This window comes from Squalius cephalus (assembly GCF_949319135.1).
Source record: "Squalius cephalus genome assembly, chromosome: 1".
NCBI classification, from domain to species: Eukaryota; Metazoa; Chordata; class Actinopteri; order Cypriniformes; family Leuciscidae; genus Squalius; species Squalius cephalus.
In genome coordinates this window covers 32,925,582-32,943,375 of record NC_137122.1, presented here as the reverse complement: position 1 = coordinate 32,943,375, position 17,794 = coordinate 32,925,582, and the positions used below count along the sequence as shown (strand labels likewise).

At 38.1% G+C, this 17,794-nt stretch overlaps 1 protein-coding gene across 1 annotated transcript; it reads left to right on the top strand.

Annotated features, from left to right (window-relative positions):
• Positions 1-4,442: 4,442 nt before the first annotated feature.
• Positions 4,443-16,931, top strand: eif3ba (eukaryotic translation initiation factor 3, subunit Ba). The gene is made up of 19 exons (XM_079889894.1): positions 4,443-4,991; positions 5,379-5,571; positions 5,830-5,949; positions 8,361-8,418; positions 8,532-8,660; positions 8,784-8,941; positions 9,265-9,396; positions 9,495-9,561; positions 9,649-9,695; positions 10,281-10,491; positions 10,579-10,651; positions 10,738-10,860; positions 10,956-11,034; positions 11,122-11,260; positions 11,644-11,769; positions 11,863-11,940; positions 12,047-12,155; positions 16,276-16,388; positions 16,474-16,931. Exons 1-18 carry the CDS (start codon positions 4,889-4,891, stop codon positions 16,374-16,376), a joined length of 2,046 nt encoding a protein of 681 aa, XP_079746020.1. The 5' UTR covers positions 4,443-4,888; the 3' UTR covers positions 16,377-16,388; positions 16,474-16,931.
• Positions 16,932-17,794: the final 863 nt, after the last annotated feature.

Sequence of the window (17,794 nt, the reverse complement as noted above, 5' to 3'; positions counted from 1 at the left end):
TTCTTTACTGCACATTGTATAACTCAATATGCACTGTAACAAATATCCTGTTATATTTTTGGTTAAAAAAAAAAATAGGCAGCTGTGGTTGCCTGAAGTTCAGCATAAGAATTCAGAGTAAATGTTTCAGGTATTACAGGAAGGCATATTAGTGCCTGTATATCTTACAACTTATAACTGTAGGCTATATTTGATTAAGTGATAGATTATTAATATACCAATCATATTTTTTCAAGTCTTGTCCTTAAAACATGGCCAACACTCATATATAGACGTGGCCAGAGTCACACACACACAAACTACACTCACCTAAAGGATTATTAGGAACACCTGTTCAATTTCTCATTAATGCAATTATCTAATCAACCAATCACATGGCAGTTGCTTCAATGCATTTAGGGGTGTGGTCCTGGTCAAGACAATCTCCTGAACTCCAAACTGAATGTCAGAATGGGAAAGAAAGGTGATTTAAGCAATTTTGAGCGTGGCATGGTTGTTGGTGCAAGACGGGCCGGTCTGAGAATTTCACAATCTGCTCAGTTACTGGGATTTTCACGCACAACCATTTCTAGGGTTAACAAAGAATGGTGTGAAAAGGGAAAAACATCCAGTATGCGGCAGTCCTGTGGGCGAAAATGCCTTGTTGATGCTAGAGGTCAGAGGAGAATGGGCCGACTGATTCAAGCTGATAGAAGAGCAACTTTGACTGAAATAACCACTCATTACAACCGAGGTATGCAGCAAAGCATTTGTGAAGCCACAACACGCACAACCTTGAGGCGGATGGGCTACAACAGCAGAAGACCCCACCGGGTACCACTCATCTCCACTACAAATAGGAAAAAGAGGCTACAATTTGCACGAGCTCACCAAAATTGGACAGTTGAAGACTGGAAAAATGTTGCCTGGTCTGATGAGTCTCGATTTTTGTTGAGACATTCAGATGGTAGAGTCAGAATTTGGCGTAAACAGAATGAGAACATGGATCCATCATGCCTTGTTACCACTGTGCAGGCTGGTGGTGGTGTAATGGTGTGGGGGATGTTTTCTTGGCACACTTTAGGCCCCTTAGTGCCAATTGGGCATGGTTTAAATGCCACGGCCTACCTGAGCATTGTTTCTGACCATGTCCATCCCTTTATGACCACCATGTACCCATCCTCTGATGGCTACTTCCAGCAGGATAATGCACCATGTCACAAAGCTCGAATCATTTCAAATTGGTTTCTTGAACATGACAATGAGTTCACTGTACTAAAATGGCCCCCACAGTCACCAGATCTCAACCCAATAGAGCATCTTTGGGATGTGGTGGAACGGGAGCTTCGTGCCCTGGATGTGCATCCCACAAATCTCCATCAACTGCAAGATGCTATCCTATCAATATGGGCCAACATTTCTAAAGAATGCTTTCAGCACCTTGTTGAATCAATGCCACGTAGAATTAAGGCAGTTCTGAAGGCGAAAGGGGGGCAAACACAGTATTAGTATGGTGTTCCTAATAATCCTTTAGGTGAGTGTATCTGATGCAAAAAAAAAAAAAAAAAAAATGCAATAAACATTAACTAAATAACATAAAATGTAACAAAAAAATTACATTACTGATATGAACATAATGTCTGAGAATGTTATTTTATTGTATTTCATCGTAAATTTATATGGTAATTCATAGTTTGTACTTACAAAAACATACATTATTTTAAAGTAAAATTACTGCAATGTTAAAATTTACAGCTTTTATGTGGTAAGTAAATTTACTGTTAAGCAATTAAAAGGTTTGTACTGTCTGTATAAATATATTTTTTTACAGTATGTAGAAGTTAAAATCAGTCATAGGTAGGCTTCTACCAGCATGTGACTTCCAAATACCATAGTTTGATCATACAATCAACTTTTGACGTCAACAACACCCTTTTTAAAATATCTTATGTCCGATCATAAGAATAGATGCATTTCATTATTTGCAGTTTGCATTGCTTATTCATTTTAAGGTCACCATTGTTTGAGAACCACTGATATTGTCCAATAGCCTTTGTATGTTAGCAGATTATTTGGGGTCATCTTATTACTATTAGCTTTCTGATGTCTTAGTTGTGTGTAAAGTTTAAATCTGCCATTTTCCCATATATGAAAAACCAAACTGTCCCCACACTGTGCATTTCCTGCACACTGCTTTGGGAGCAAGTTCAAACAGAGACAAATAAACAAAAGTTATGCAAGAGTTAAGTGCCAGAGGAAGTGTTAGCCCAGCCTGTGCTCAGTAAGTACCATTCTAACTTGAAGCTTAGATGCATCTTTTTCAAAACGCCACCCGTCTTTGTATCCAGCTATTTTAGGCTTTATTGTCATATAAGAGTTGCTGAGAACTTTTCCTTTCCTGTGAGGGATCTAATGTTTGACTATGAACAAAGAGGCCCTATTATGGTAAGACGCATCTAAACAAATATTCCCCATGTAACCCTTGAAAAATCCCCTGCTCAAGGAAGAAGATAATGTCTAAGCACACAGAAAGCCTTTTCTGGCCCCACCATGGCTTATTTGCGTGAGGTAAAACTCATGACTTGTGTTATACTCACATTTCCTCCAGGCTGCCTTTCATTGCACTTCAAAATTGAATGCTGATATTTAGTAATAGTAAATAAGGGCAGCAGTCATTGCCAGACTATTTAACAACGTTTCAGTCTGCCCTTTATTTTAATCATGGGCTTTCAAATACACATCCAAAAGTGATTTTCCCAGAATAAAGGAGTGAGAGAAAATGTCAGCTCTGACATTAGCTGGAAAAGATGAGCCTACGGGAATTTTACTGTTAGTAATCTAATCGCAACTGCAAAAACTTTGCTGGAAGGACACGAATCAGTGTGCAGATGGCCAGAGTTTGTACAGACAGAACAAATCATCTGACTCTTGTATGACTGGGAAATCTCTCACCAACCAAAGAAAACCATTATGAACTTCAAACACCTTGTAACAAGAGCGCCCCCTATTGGTTATGAGTAAAGAAGTGTCTTTTTTTAAACGACCCCACCTTGTACTGTAAATCTCTTTAGTTTAGAACATGATATTCAATATTACAAGGGAATTTAAAAATACAGTGATGCTTATGTTTAATTCCTTTTTGTTTCTATAAAAATTTAACATTATGTCCAATATCAACTTAAAAAAGAATAGTTGGCCTTTCATCTGATCATTTTAATTTATTTACAAAAAAATAATACTTTTATTTAGCAAGGATGCATTAAATAAATCATAAAGGTAAATGAAAGTAAAGACATTTATAATGTAAGAAAATAATTCTATTTTAAATAATTAGGCCTACTGTTCTGCTCTTTCAAGCTTTATATTCATGAAATAATCTTTCACCACGGTGTGTAAAGTAAAATAATGTATCATGGTTTCCACTAAAATATTAAGCAGCACAACTGTTTTCAACATTGATAATAATGATAAATGTTTCAAATCATCATATTAGACTGATTTCTGAAGGATCATGTGACACTGAAGACTGGAGTAATGATGCTGAAAATACAGCTTTGCATCACAGACATACATTACATATTACAATTTAAATTTCAAAAACATTTGATAAAACAGTATAAAGAGGAAGAGTTACAAGTGATTTATTTGGTTCAGGTCCTTACTGTGAAATAATAGCTTTTAACAACCAACATTGTCGAAAATAAATTAGGTTCTTAATTAGGGCCTTTTGAGGGGGTTACTTTGCTCTGTCCTCCTTCTACCAAAAAGTATTTATGTATCAGAAACTTTTAAACAAGTGTGTCTTTACACCCCAAAATATACCTATATGTACAGTAGCTTAGTTCACACAGATGCGAATACAATTCATTAGATGTTGAATTGTGGTTTAGGTCCACAGTTCATTTACTGGATGAAAAGAGTAGCATATCTTTATACTCCACTGTGCTTATTCAGTACGTAACAATCCCCTATTGTGTTTAATAGTTTCCGTGTGGTGTGTTTCTAGGACTGCCACAGGTCATTTTCAATCAGTGTAATCAGCTGGAAAACATCCAAATAAAATAGCTTCTTAAGGTTTTGGTAATGAACGAAATCATGTAGACATAAATTGTGTATTGCCGTCATGCCCTGAGGATGTATTTGAAAAATTACTCTCTTGTAATGTTTCCAGCCGCCTCAAAGATGAAAGGGTTTCATTTGTAGATCATTACTAGGCTTTACCGTGTATATGTGTATATTTTACTATGAAATGCAACATGCATCAAGCAAACCTTTTATGCACCCTTGCAGTACAGCAGTAGCCTAAATGTCCTTATAATGTTTACCTGCTGTTCAAATGTGCTAAGTTTTACTATGAAATGTTGAGTGATTGACCCCTTATGACAAACTTGCATGGTCTTTCCCTTTGCTTATCTCTCTGCACATCCTATTACTAGGGCTTGCAAATTAAGTCCCAGTTTGACATACAGCTTTTTGCAATTGCATACTACAGTACTGAGGTACGCCTATTCGGACGGGAGGGAGGTACATGTCACATGAACAGGAAGTTCAGAGAGATAAGCACAGGGAAAGACCACGTTTGTCATAAAAGGGGTCAAGCATTCCACATTTCACAGTAAAACGACACATTTAACACATCTGAACAGAAGGTATGAATTATAAGGACACGTACTGCTGTTATAAATTCGAAATGTTATCTTCCTCCTAAATCTGTGTAGTACATGAACACTAAACAGTCACCAAGAGGCTTCACCCGCTCTCCGCACACATGGTACGGTCCTTCTCTCGCTCGCAGTGGTTGGCGCCGGTTGCTTTGCACATGGCCGAGTGAGAAAAAATCTCTGGATTACTGCAGTAAAATTTACCACCGACTTCTCACCAGCCCGGACTGACAGGAATCGATCTCTAAATGCGAGAGACGGAGAATATGGAGGCCGAAATGGAGTATGACGACGGAGAAGAGCCTTCGTTCAGCGATCCGGAGGATTTCGTGGATGACATCAGTGATCAGGGTAAGAGAGGCCTACGCTATTTAGCCCGCCTGCTAACAGCCTGCGAGTCGCACACTAAACCCTAAAGCTGAAAATGTGGGCCTGGAATTAACACGAACACCTTTCGGATTAACTGTTTAGCAACATTTGATGCTGCACCACTGCCCTGTTTAAGAATAAACGCGTTTTATTCCGGTTAAAGCGCTCTTATTAACGCTCAGCATGTGCGCGAGCAGGACAAAAGCACCGTAGCAGCTTTAGGGAAATAGACGCGCGTGTCACAGCATTGAGTCAGCAGCTGTTTGAGCCTGATTTCAGAAGGCGTGTTGTAGTGCTGTAACGTCTGTTTACCCGTACAGCGTGTTTAAGATGTTGACGGGGTCTTTATGTAACGTTATCTGTACGCAGAGCTGCTGGAGGATGTTCTGAAGGATAAACCTCTGGAGGCGGACGGCATCGACTCGGTCATTGTGGTTGATAATGTCCCTCAGGTCGGACCAGAACGCCTGGAGAAACTCAGGAACGTCATCCACAAGATCTTCTCAAAGTTCGGGAAAATCACCAATGAATTCTATCCAGACGCAGACGGAAAGACTAAGGGGTAACTTTAACTATGGGTTTGCATGGGTGTGCTATGGGAAGTAGGAATGCTCCATGATATCGTTGTCATTTGGTGAATACTATTGCTGCTTGGCCTACTGTTTTAAAATGGACATGTTTATATAAACGAAATGGATGGATACTGTACTTTTGTAACCTATTATGCTTATACTGACTAATATGATTCTTGATATGATAAAGCATGGTGGTATTTTGTTAGTTGTTGAATTCTAATTTTCAATGCGCTTCATCTTCACAGGTACATTTTCCTGGAGTATTCTGCACCAAGTCACGCTCTTGAAGCAGTCAAGAACGCTGATGGCTACAAGCTGGACAAGCAGCACACTTTCCGTGTCAATCTGTTCACAGACTTTGATAAGTATGTTGTCCTTAATTGTGCTGATATTGTGACAGCATTTGTTGCAGAGCTCACAGAATTATAATGGAAACGGCACAGAAGAACGACACTGTTGGAGACAATTTCTAAAAGATTTTTTTCTCCAGCTTATGAGCAGTGAATCATTGACAGCAATCATTCATTAAAGTTCAAGCATTTAAAGCGGCAGACAACAAAACTGCAGTGCGCCCATATAATAAACAGCACATTTACATGCACACCAGTAAGATAACTCACAAAAAAAAGCTTGTTATATAACCTGTCATCCCAGTATACATGCAAACCTGTAACGCAACGCAAGTAAACCGTGTTTACGTGATTCAGGCAGGTTAAGTGGTCGTAAAAAAAATAGTCACAGTTGTGGTCTTCGGTGAAAAATGACGACCATAGGAAATGAATGGGAAATCGACAAAAATTGAGAACACTGAGAATTCTGAGTACAATCTACCAATCGGCTAGCCTGGCAAGCCAGACCTACATCAAGATGTTAGGTCTGGCAACTCACCATAGACACGGCTCAATCCGAGGGGCGGGATAAACAGCTGTCTTTCAAATTCGCTCTGCACGCAATAGGACAGCGCTTCAACCAACCAGAGCGTTTTCCCAACAGCGAAGCTTTACGTTAGTTGATAGATTCAACTTTTGAATCTGGCCGGCAAAACTACGAACACATCTTCCTTTTTTAAGAATGACTTAAAAAGCCCCGCCTACTCTATACACGACGTGATTGGCCTGACCCAATTTAGGTTTTTACAGCTCCGAAAGTCAACGGAGAGTTGCTGGACTACCCTGGCTGCAAAATACATTTTGCTGCCGCTAGGGTGTGTCTAGATTTCTAGGCTACCAATCAGCCACAATGTTGAAAAAAAGTGCACAACAATGAAGGGGTGAAACTCTGAAACCTCAGGAGTGCAAAACAGACACACACACACACATACACACACACCAATGAACTGTAATAGAACAAATTATGTAAAATAAAATCAATAATTCAGTGATTTCAATCCAGTACAAAAGTGGACAGCAAGGAAGGGGTTACCATAGATATATATATATAAACACTAGATACCTCGTACGCGCTGTTGGCCAATGGAGGTCGACGTCCGCACACGGCGGCCATCTTGCGACAGGGTGCTCGCTCACTCGTTTAATGGTGCATGTACTTTAAAATAACCATAACTTGCTCAATTTTCTACCGATTTTCAAACGGTTTGGTTTGTTATAAACGTCAGAGATGTAGTTACGACACTGCATACATAAACTGCATACATATGAAAAATTATAACATGCATGTTCAAGCATTCGGAATTATAGCCATGTTAATAACGTTTGTAAGAAACCAAACCGTTTGTAAATCCGTCGAGATTTCATCGAGATATGAGGATTTGTGTACGTGCTGATCATTCACCTTAATGCACAGAGCACTGCCGTAAGATGGCCGAACGGTGATGCCGGAAGTGACTGCGCCATAAGACATCTAGCGTTTATATATGATATCTATGGGGGTTACTCTCTAAAACATCAATAGTGCAAAACAGACCCACACACACCAACACACAATTATGTACACAAATGAAGGGCTATTACCATACAGCAAAAATGAGTCAAGAGTCAAGTCAAGAGTGAAGAGTGAAATAAGAGGTTGAAATGAGATCAGATCCCGGTGGATTAAGCTGTGATGAAGCATTCCTGTTTATTTTTGTTACATTTTTATTGAATTTTAATTTTACTTGTAATGAAATGCTTTATTTGTATTCAGGTTTCACTGTAATTATAATAATGCTAAAACGTGTACACTTCAAATATATATATTTTTATTATAAACTTTGACAAAAAGTAGAATTTGAGAACTTCTAAAAAATACATTCAAATCCACAATTTTGTCCAAAAACCTCTAGAGTATTCAAAAGCCACTCCATAGAGAGCTATACAGGCATCTAGTGGTAACACCATCAAATTACATGTTTTCTTTTATTTTCTCTCAACAGATTGTGCTAATCCATCTTAAAATTAGATTGAAAATGCCTAGTCTCTATATTAATCTGAAATACTGCATTAATTGAAAAATTAAGAAAAAATGTATATTCAATGGCAAAAATGGACCATAATTATTGCATAAATATTAATAAGTATCATCAAATTCTCTCAAAATACAAAAGAAAAAATATTATTGAACTTAATATATTACATTGATTTTACTGGGGAAAGGGAGGAAGTTTCATTTTCAGGTGTCCGGTCACTTTTGACTGCAAAGAGAACAAGTGTGACTCCCAAATGAGGAGCACCAATTCCTGATAGAAGCCCTGCTTCTGACACTTACCGTCCAAAGAAAACAAATTTCAGCAAATGCAAAATATTGACAAACACTAATCTAAAATTTCTCGTTTCTGTAGGTACATGTCAATCTGTGATGAGTGGGAAGCTCCTGAGAAGCAGCCCTTTAAAGATTTTGTAAGTAGTTATTCTTAAGAACTTTTCTGATTGTGTGTAATCCAGACCTGGCCATCCTGTATGCTGTTAAATCTGATATGCTTCTTGATTAACATTTGGTGTTTTGTTCTCAGGGAAATCTGCGTCACTGGTTGGAGGATTCTGACTGTCGTGATCAGTACAGCGTAATCTATGACTCTGGTGAAAGAACAGGCATTTTTGCTAATGATGTCAAGGAGCCTATTGAAGTGGAGGAGAGAGCAGTGAGTTAAAAGTTTCAACTTTTTTAAACATTTTTTTAGGAGCGTTCACCCATTCATCTTTAAAATATAACCATGTGGCCATGTATACTGTATTCAGTATCTTTTTGTACATTTTGCTTGTAGCGCTGGACCGAGACATACGTGCGCTGGTCTCCAAAAGGCACCTACCTGGCCACATTCCATCAGAGAGGCATTGCTCTGTGGGGTGGTGAGAAGTTCAAGCAGATCCAGAGGTTCAGTCATCAGGGGGTCCAGCTCATTGATTTCTCTCCCTGTGAGAGGTATGCCATGTTCCCGTGTTGAAATGGGTTCTTATGTTATATAATGATGATGGTGATAATTATTGTTATATCATTATTACTATATTTATTTTATAGAGATTTCGGAACTAACTATTTAAAAACGCACTTGCATGATTCAATTTATGGCGATAATCTGAGTAGCCAAATAATGGCAGTTGAGTCGTTCAATCACTAATTAATTTGTTTAAATACGTCTTTAAGCTAGCATAACATTTTTCAATGTTATATTGAGCAATGCATGGTACATTCTTTTCTTTTTCATGCTATTAAACACACATTTTTAATGTAATTCGTGTTTGCAGATATGTTGTCACGTTCAGCCCTCTTATGGACACTAAAGATGACCCGCAGGCGATTATAATCTGGGATGTTCTCACAGGACAGAAGAAAAGAGGCTTTCACTGTGAAAGCTCTGCCCACTGGCCAATTTTCAAGTAAGTGTGGTTTGAGTTAATTTTCATGGCACGTGTTACTAATTTGATTACAGACGAATTGGAATATAATTACTTAATCTTTAACTTGTTCTGCTCAGGTGGAGTCCAGATGGGAAGTTCTTTGCCCGAATGACGCAGGACACACTGAGCATCTATGAGACTCCTGTAAGTATCTTGTGCCAGAGATGCAAGGTTGGAAAATCCTCAGGTTTTATTTGTTTAATTAACAAATCAACTTTTCTCCTTTTGTAGTCGATGGGTCTTTTGGACAAGAAGAGTTTGAAGATAAATGGAATCAAGTGAGTAAAATAAAACTATTGAGAACATAAATACACTGTCGTTCAAAAGTTTGGAGTTGAAAGTAAGAATTTTCGATGCTTTTGAAAGAATCTCGTAAGCTCACTAAGTCTGCAATTATTTGATCAAAACTGTAATATTGCAAAATTGTAAAAACAGCAATTACTTCAGTGTGTCACATGATTCTTCATAAATCATTCTAATATGATGATTTGCTGCTCAACAAACATTTCTTGTTATTATAAATGTTGAAAACAGTTGTGCTGCTTCATACTTTGGGGGAAACAATGATTTTTTTTTTTTTTTTTTTGTCATTATTCTTTGAATAGAAAGTAAAAACAAACTGCATTTTTTTTGGTATTATAAACATCTTTACTGTCACTTTTAATCAATTTCATGAATCCTTGCTGAATAAAAGTATTAATTTCTTTAAAAAATAAAAAAGCACTATCCCTAAACTTTAAAAGTTTTGTAAATTGAAATGGCTTGCGCCAAATCTATCACTATTCATTACGCTGAATTATTTATGTTTTATGTGTGTTTTTTAAAAGATATATTTTAATGTAAAATGAATGCAATGTCCTTAGGGATTTCTCCTGGTCACCTGGTGATAACATCATTGCATTCTGGGTTCCTGAGGATAAGGACATCCCAGCAAGGGTGACACTCATGCAGCTTCCATCAAGGAACGAGATCAGAGTCCGCAACCTGTTTAATGTTGTGGATTGTAAACTTCACTGGCAGAAAAATGGAGACTATCTCTGCGTGAAGGTTGACCGAACACCCAAAGGAACGCAGGTATAATAACTGTATTGAATTTACACTACCAGGTTTAGCTTAAACATTTCCTTTTTATGGATTTGCTCAATTCGTTTTGTACTTCAGGGCGTTGTCACCAACTTTGAGATCTTCCGAATGAGAGAGAAGCAGGTACCTGTGGATGTGGTGGAGATGAAAGGTAAAGAAAAGATAATGTTGCGGTTTCTTCTTTCTGACTGTCTTTTACCCATACTCTTGGTTCTGATTTCTCTACCCATCTTACAGAGGGCATCATTGCTTTTGCTTGGGAACCAAATGGCAGCAAGTTTGCTGTGCTACATGGTGAATCTCCCAGAATCAGTGTATCTTTCTACCATGTGAAGAACAATGGCAAAATTGACTTAATAAGTGAGTGTTCACATTGTAAATGCATTTCTCTTGACAAGTAGTTTTTTAAGATATGTGCATGATCTAAATATTAACCCCAAAATGTAATGTTTCAGAAATGTTTGACAAGCAACAGGCAAACAGCATCTTCTGGAGTCCACAGGGGCAGTTTTTGGTCTTGGCTGGGTTGAGGAGGTCTGTACTCAATAAAATGTGTGGTTTTTCTATGCATTTATTTTTAGAGTGGTTCATTTGTATAATTTTACACGTTTCGTCCTGTAGCATGAATGGAGCTCTTGCTTTTGTGGACACATCAGACTGCACCATGATGAACATCGCAGAGCATTACATGGCCTCAGACGTGGAATGGGACCCCACTGGAAGATATGTTGTGACATCTGTCTCCTGGTGGAGTCACAAGGTGATTTAACTGATTTAAATGCAAAAATAGCTAAAATAACAGTAGCGTCAGAAAGAATTGAATAATACTGAAAAAATGGCCACAAAACAATTAATCAGCACAACTGTTTAAATATTAATAATAAATTATTCTTGAGCGGCAAATCAGTATATTAGACTGATTTCTGAAAGATCATGTGACACTAAAGACTGGAGTAATGACTGCTGAATATTCAGCTTTTCCCTCAGGAATAAATTACATTTAAAAAAATATTCAAATAGGAAAGTTATTTTAATCCTAATATTTCACAGTAATTCTGTTTTTACTGAAAATAAATGCAAATTTTGTGACTGTAAGAGACTTCCTTCCTTCCTTCAAAATTTTTTTTTTTTTTTTTGATTTAGGTGGACAATGCCTTCTGGCTGTGGACATTCCAGGGCCGTCTTCTGCAGAAGACCAACAAGGAACGCTTCTGCCAGCTGCTGTGGAGGCCCCGTCCTCCCTCTCTCCTGAGTCAAGAGGAAATAAAGGTGAGATGGGGTCAGATGCAGGGTCACTTTCATTACTCTGTCAACTCCCTTCAGTGTGAAGTCTAATCCCGGCTCGCCTTTTGAAACCCACAGCTCATTAAGAAGGACTTGAAGAAATACTCCAAGATCTTTGAGCAGAAAGATCGTCTCAGTCAGTCTAAAGCATCAAAGGTATGACATTGATTGAAAGGTTATTTTTGTTCTAGAATGCACACAGTATTTACATGTGGATCAAAGTTCAGTGCTCAAATTTAGATGAGTGACTTGTGCTTTACAGGAACTGGTGGACAAGAGACGTGCCATGATGGATGAGTATCGCAAATACCGTGAGAGAGCCGCGGAAATTTACCAAGAGCAGAGACCTCTCCGCCTTGAACTTAGAGGAGGTAATTAATGCAGAGAACAGCTCTGTTCATCATTGAGTTTTATTAGCCGCTTTTCCACTGTCGAGCAAGGGCTAACAATGCGACAGGCGGTTTGCCAATAGCCTCAGACCTCGAGCTGCGAGACCAAAATCAAGCTGCGTTTCCACTGTCGGGCCAAACAAAGTGAGTGGGCCACAATATATTTATTAATAGGCTATAAATACTATATGTAAGGGATAATGTAGAGCGAGGCGGTCGTTATAGCGAATACAACCCCGACAGGCTGATCAGGAACCCGACGGGAAGCGGAGGGGTCTTGAATAAGCCTGTCGGGGTTGTATTCGCTATAACAACCCCCTCGCTCTACATTATCCCGCTTATTACATGACTACCTACCAAATAAATCAATAATTTGAAACAAAATATTGATTTAAAAAGGAGTTTATTGATTTAAAAACGATTGTATTGCTTCCGCTAAAGAAAATAGTCCGTTCCATCTCTACGGTTAGAATCCTGCGTCCATAGCAACGCTCTGTTTTTCATGGCAACGGTGTGTTATACTTCGCAGCGATCTGTATCAAGAAATAACAGACCGCATTATGTATGCATGTATGTGTTTTTTTTTTTTTGTAAAACAATCCTTCATAACGTTCAGAAAGGCTGAACTAAAGTTAATTAGTGACATTCGCAGTCTTCATTGCAGTTTGTTTGCTGAGAATCGGCCGATTTGCTTAAGATGTTATGCTTGCAGTACGCGTTCTCGCCCACTGCAATGCAGTGGGCTTATATATTAAAAATATTAAACTCACTGACAGAAGGCTGCTTTCAGTTTCAAATGCTGATGCGTGCAATATTTGTGAAGAGTGCTCGCTCATGCGGATGTGTGCAACTCCGTGTGGTTAAATGTTCTTGCATTGCAAAATGCTTTTATGAGCGAAATTAATGTAAACACAGTCAGTAATGTCTTAAAGGGATAGTTCACCCAAAAATGAAAATTAGCCCATGATTTACTCACTCTGAGTCATTCTTCCTTCAGACGAATACAATTGGAGTTATATTAAAAATGTCCTGGCTCTTCCAAGCCTTATAATGGAAGCCAATGGGTATATGAATTTGGAAGTCCATCAAACCCTATCCATCCGTGATAAAAGTGCTCGAAACGGCTCTGGGGGAGTTAATAAATGCCTTCTGAAGTGAAGCGATCGTGTAAGAAAAATATCCATATTTAAAACTTTGACTAAAATAACCAGCTTCCGGCAGACGGCCATACGCAAGTCGACATACGCCAAAAGAGTAACACTTGAACTTGACGCACATTGTAATGACGAACGCGGTTGCCCAGCCCTGTTTGAACCCCGAGAGGCGTCAAAGCTTACGTTACTCCTACGTCATACATCGTCAAGTGTTACTCTTTAGGCGTAGGTCTACTTGCATGTCGCCGTCTGCCGGAAGCTAGTTATTTTAGTCGATAAAGTTTTAAATATGGATATTTTTCTTACACGAACGCATCGCTTCACTTCAGAAGGCCTTTATTAACCCCCACAGAGCCGTTTCCAGCACTTTTATCACGGATGGATAGGGTTTGATGAGCTGCCAAAATTATATACCCATTGACTCCCAATTTAAGGCTTGGAAGAGCCAAGGAATTTTTTATACAACTCCAATTGTATTTGTCTGAAAGAAGAATGTTATACACCTAGGATGGCTTCAGGGTGAGAAAATCATGGGCTAATTTTAATTTTTGGGTGAACTATCCCTTTAAGGGATCAAACAGACAGGACAAACCACATCTTATATTTTAAAAGACATCTGCACTTTAGTGTGAATGCAGCTTATCGGCTCTACCACTGTCTATGATGTCGTCATCATCGGTAATAATAAAACAGTAAAGACAAGAGAGAAAAATCATTCACTGCTCTTGAGAGGAAAACGTTCAGGTTTACTCTAGCACTCTTTGCTTATTGCTTATAATTTTTTTATTTTCCCTCTTTATTTACTAGCTTTTTATTATTTGTTAGACCTAGTTTAAATAGGCTATTTAAAATCCTTTACATGCAATTGTTTTCATTTAATTATTAAAGTGTAATTATTTTAGAAAATACTTTTTATATTTTAAGTTCTATTAAAGGGTCATGAAACCCCTCTCTTTCAGCTCAAGTCTAGCTCACAATCTTTTTGAAAAATGCAACTTATTTGGGCGTGGATGGCTGTGAGAAGAAGGGAGGGGAGTGGGTGTGGTATGGCACGGCAGGGGATAACTGTCATCGCCAGTGGCCCATGCATATCGACTGTCACTAAAAATGAGTGGAAAACCGTTAAAGTTAAAGACTAATGAAATACACTGACACCTTATTTTTGTCCTTTCAAAAGTAACTGAATGCACTGCTACATATGTTAGCCTACTGTAATCGTAATTGTTTTTAAAACATATTAATGTACATGTATAATTATAATTAATGTAATTTATAAAATATATATTTGTTTATATACACACTATAAATGCATATATTTGCAAAAAAAAAAAAAGTTCTGTGCACAGCCTAGATCTACGCGCCCCCTGAACCTCCATAATAAAGATGGACAGTGACATAGAAATTTGCACGAATTAAGCATACGTTCCGTACAATTGAGGGATTATCGAAATATCTAAATTTTAATAACGAGTGCTTATTTAACAAAAGGCAAGTAAAATGGTTAGGGTTACGTTTTAGACACACACCTCTGAAGGGATAGAAAAGTCCTCGGGATTTGGTACCGCATCACTCGCAAGTCGCAACCTGCATTGGTGAACAAGGCCAAAGTCCACCATTCTCCAGTTCTCGAAGCTCTCTTGCTTCGAGAACTGGAAAATGCTTGCTGCACACATAGTTTAGATGTGTAAAGATATGCAACGTTCTGGAACTTTTGCAACACGAAAAATTGCGTCCCATGATTGCCCCTCTCATCTACTACGCAACATCACAGTTTGACATGTCTGTCATTGGAAAGATCCACATGGTCTCATGAATAATTATGAGACTCCGATGAGTCATCAAAGTACTACTGTGCTCTGCAGCCTCACAGGCTGTGACGTGGACATGATGAAGATTTTAAACCCAGAAGATGAAAATAGTGGGAAAAAAACTCAAATTTAACCTTTTTCTCCCTACTATCAAATCTAACAGATGCTAACATTGTCTTCAATGGTGTTCAACACACATACCTCTGTTAAAATCTCAGAAAATTTGGTTTAGGGTTTTATGACCCTTTAATAAGATTAATTAATAAGAAAAAAAAGTAGATCAAGAATCGTTTTGGAATTGGATCATGATTCCCAGAATCGGATCGAATCATGAGGTGACTAAAGATTCCCACCCCTACTATACAAAGATTTATTGTTTGTCTTTGTTGAATAATACAGAAGATAAAGAGCTTAAATTACTGCATATTAAATCGCAATATTGGTTAAACAAATTCGCAATTATTTTCCAAAATCGTTCAGCCCTGGTGTCAGTGCACCATTATAAATGACTACGCAAGTCAGAGCATGCAGATGAAACACAATAAACCCTGTCATGTTCTCTTGCATTTGGATGCTGGTGTTTGGGAACACAATCGTGTGAGACACTTCTGTGAGGGAATGAACTAAATCATTCTGATGACAGACTCTAGCTCAGGCATTTCAGGATGATCAAACCAACATTTGAGATGCTGTGCAATCATATTTCATCGTGGGTTAGTCCAGTTATCCAATCACATCCTCTGTTGAGGCAGTTTTTTTTGTTGTGCATAGAGGGATTTATTTTGTAAATGTGTTTCCATTGTAGTTTATGTGCACGTCGTCTTATCAGATAACAAACAGATAACGCCTCAGTTGAGCTTAAGTTTAAGCATATTTTTAGAATATATGAGCTTCCATCCAGCATTTTTATTTTATGCAATATCCCAAAATGTGCATAAAAATAGGAAAATGGAAACAGCAAGTGGCAAGGAACCCAAAATACATGACAGAAACAAGACTCAGTCTGTGATGGTTATGACATTTAATTGTCAACAGAATAATTATTGTCAACATGTAATTATTGTGACAGTCCTAACTAGAGGTTGAGTTTGGGTTAAACACTATATTCTAGTCATCACTGGATTTTCTAATCTTTTCTAGGTGTGGACACTGATGAGCTAGACAGCAACATCGATGATTATGAGGAAGAGACCATTGAGTTTTTCATCAATGAAGAAATTATTCCCATTGGAGATCTGTAATTCCAACAGCAGGTACTGTATGTGCAGCAATATTACTCTGGCATGGTCTTTGTAATACCTTGGCACAGACATAATTATATTGTTTTCTTATTTTCAGTATCCGTTTTTTAGTGGAGGAGTGTGGCAAATTGAGGGATCCCCATATAAGAGTATTCCTTGTTATCATCAGTCAAGTGCCTTTTAATACTGGTCGCTGCAGAAGGAGAATTTGGTGCCACTGTTGACTGCTGCTTTTTAACAAAATCATCCAGCTGTGGGAGAAGCTGCCCTGCCAACATCATCCAGGCCTGCTTTTGGTGGATCTGATCGTAACGTGTTCTTGTTCCTGCCTTTGGTTGGTCTACCTCATCAAAGGGTGTCACCATGGCACAAAATGCCATAAACTGTTTTTACATCAGCTCACCGAAGGAAAACTTTTTGTTTCCTAAGATTTTCCAAAAGGCAAACTTGTGCTCTAGTGTGCAAAAATGGCACTACAGTGGTCTATATCCTCCTCCATTCAGATTACCTGATATTAAATGTGCAACAAGGGAATAAAGTTGAACTGAAATTTAATTCTTTGTTGTTTTTCTCTATTGTTGAATTTGAAGCAAAAACACATGATGAAACTTTTGCTTCTTCTACCTTACTAAACTTCAGTCGATAGTGTATTTTAGACAATAATAGGTTTTTGTGCAGAAATAATATCGGGGATTTTAGGAAATGTTGGAGTAAATATAAAGGAATGATCAATTTTGTATTATGTGACATTCAGGTTTTCTTTCAACCTTAGTGTGTGTTTTTGTTTGGCTTTTAGTATGAATATGTTAGCCTTACTGTTATCTATAAGCTAGTGTGCTCCTAAACAATGACAAAATTCACAATTAGAAGATAAAAGCGTTTAAAACTTACAGTCCCTCACTTCTGCCAATATGGATCAATAATTTTGATATCACTGCAATTCAGCTTCTCCTCAGATTTTCTGTCCAATCAAATGCTCTCTATAAAGTGTCCTGCCCCCTACACTATAAATAGATGCTGAAGCTGAGGCTAAAATCTGTCATTTTGTTCACACATTTACTATCTACATGGTGAATGGCACATAGTGCACTATATGGTGGATAGGGAACAATTCAGACAGTGAAAATTATACTTTCCATTGGGGCGAATTAAGTCTGGTTTTACGTTACTGTCGCACTAAACACAGACTTCTCCGGTCCAGGGACACGATAGCACAGAGCGGATCACAAAATGTATTGGACCCCATTTGAATTCTGCACAGAATGTTATATTTTAAAGCGATATGGAGGAGAAATGTCTAGAGATTGGGAGGAAACTGCGGCTTTACCGAGCTCAACGACTCTGGCTGAGCTATTGGCTATTTTTAAAAAATGGGAGGAGCTATTCGGTATGCCCTGCCCTGTTTTCCTGTTTCAGTG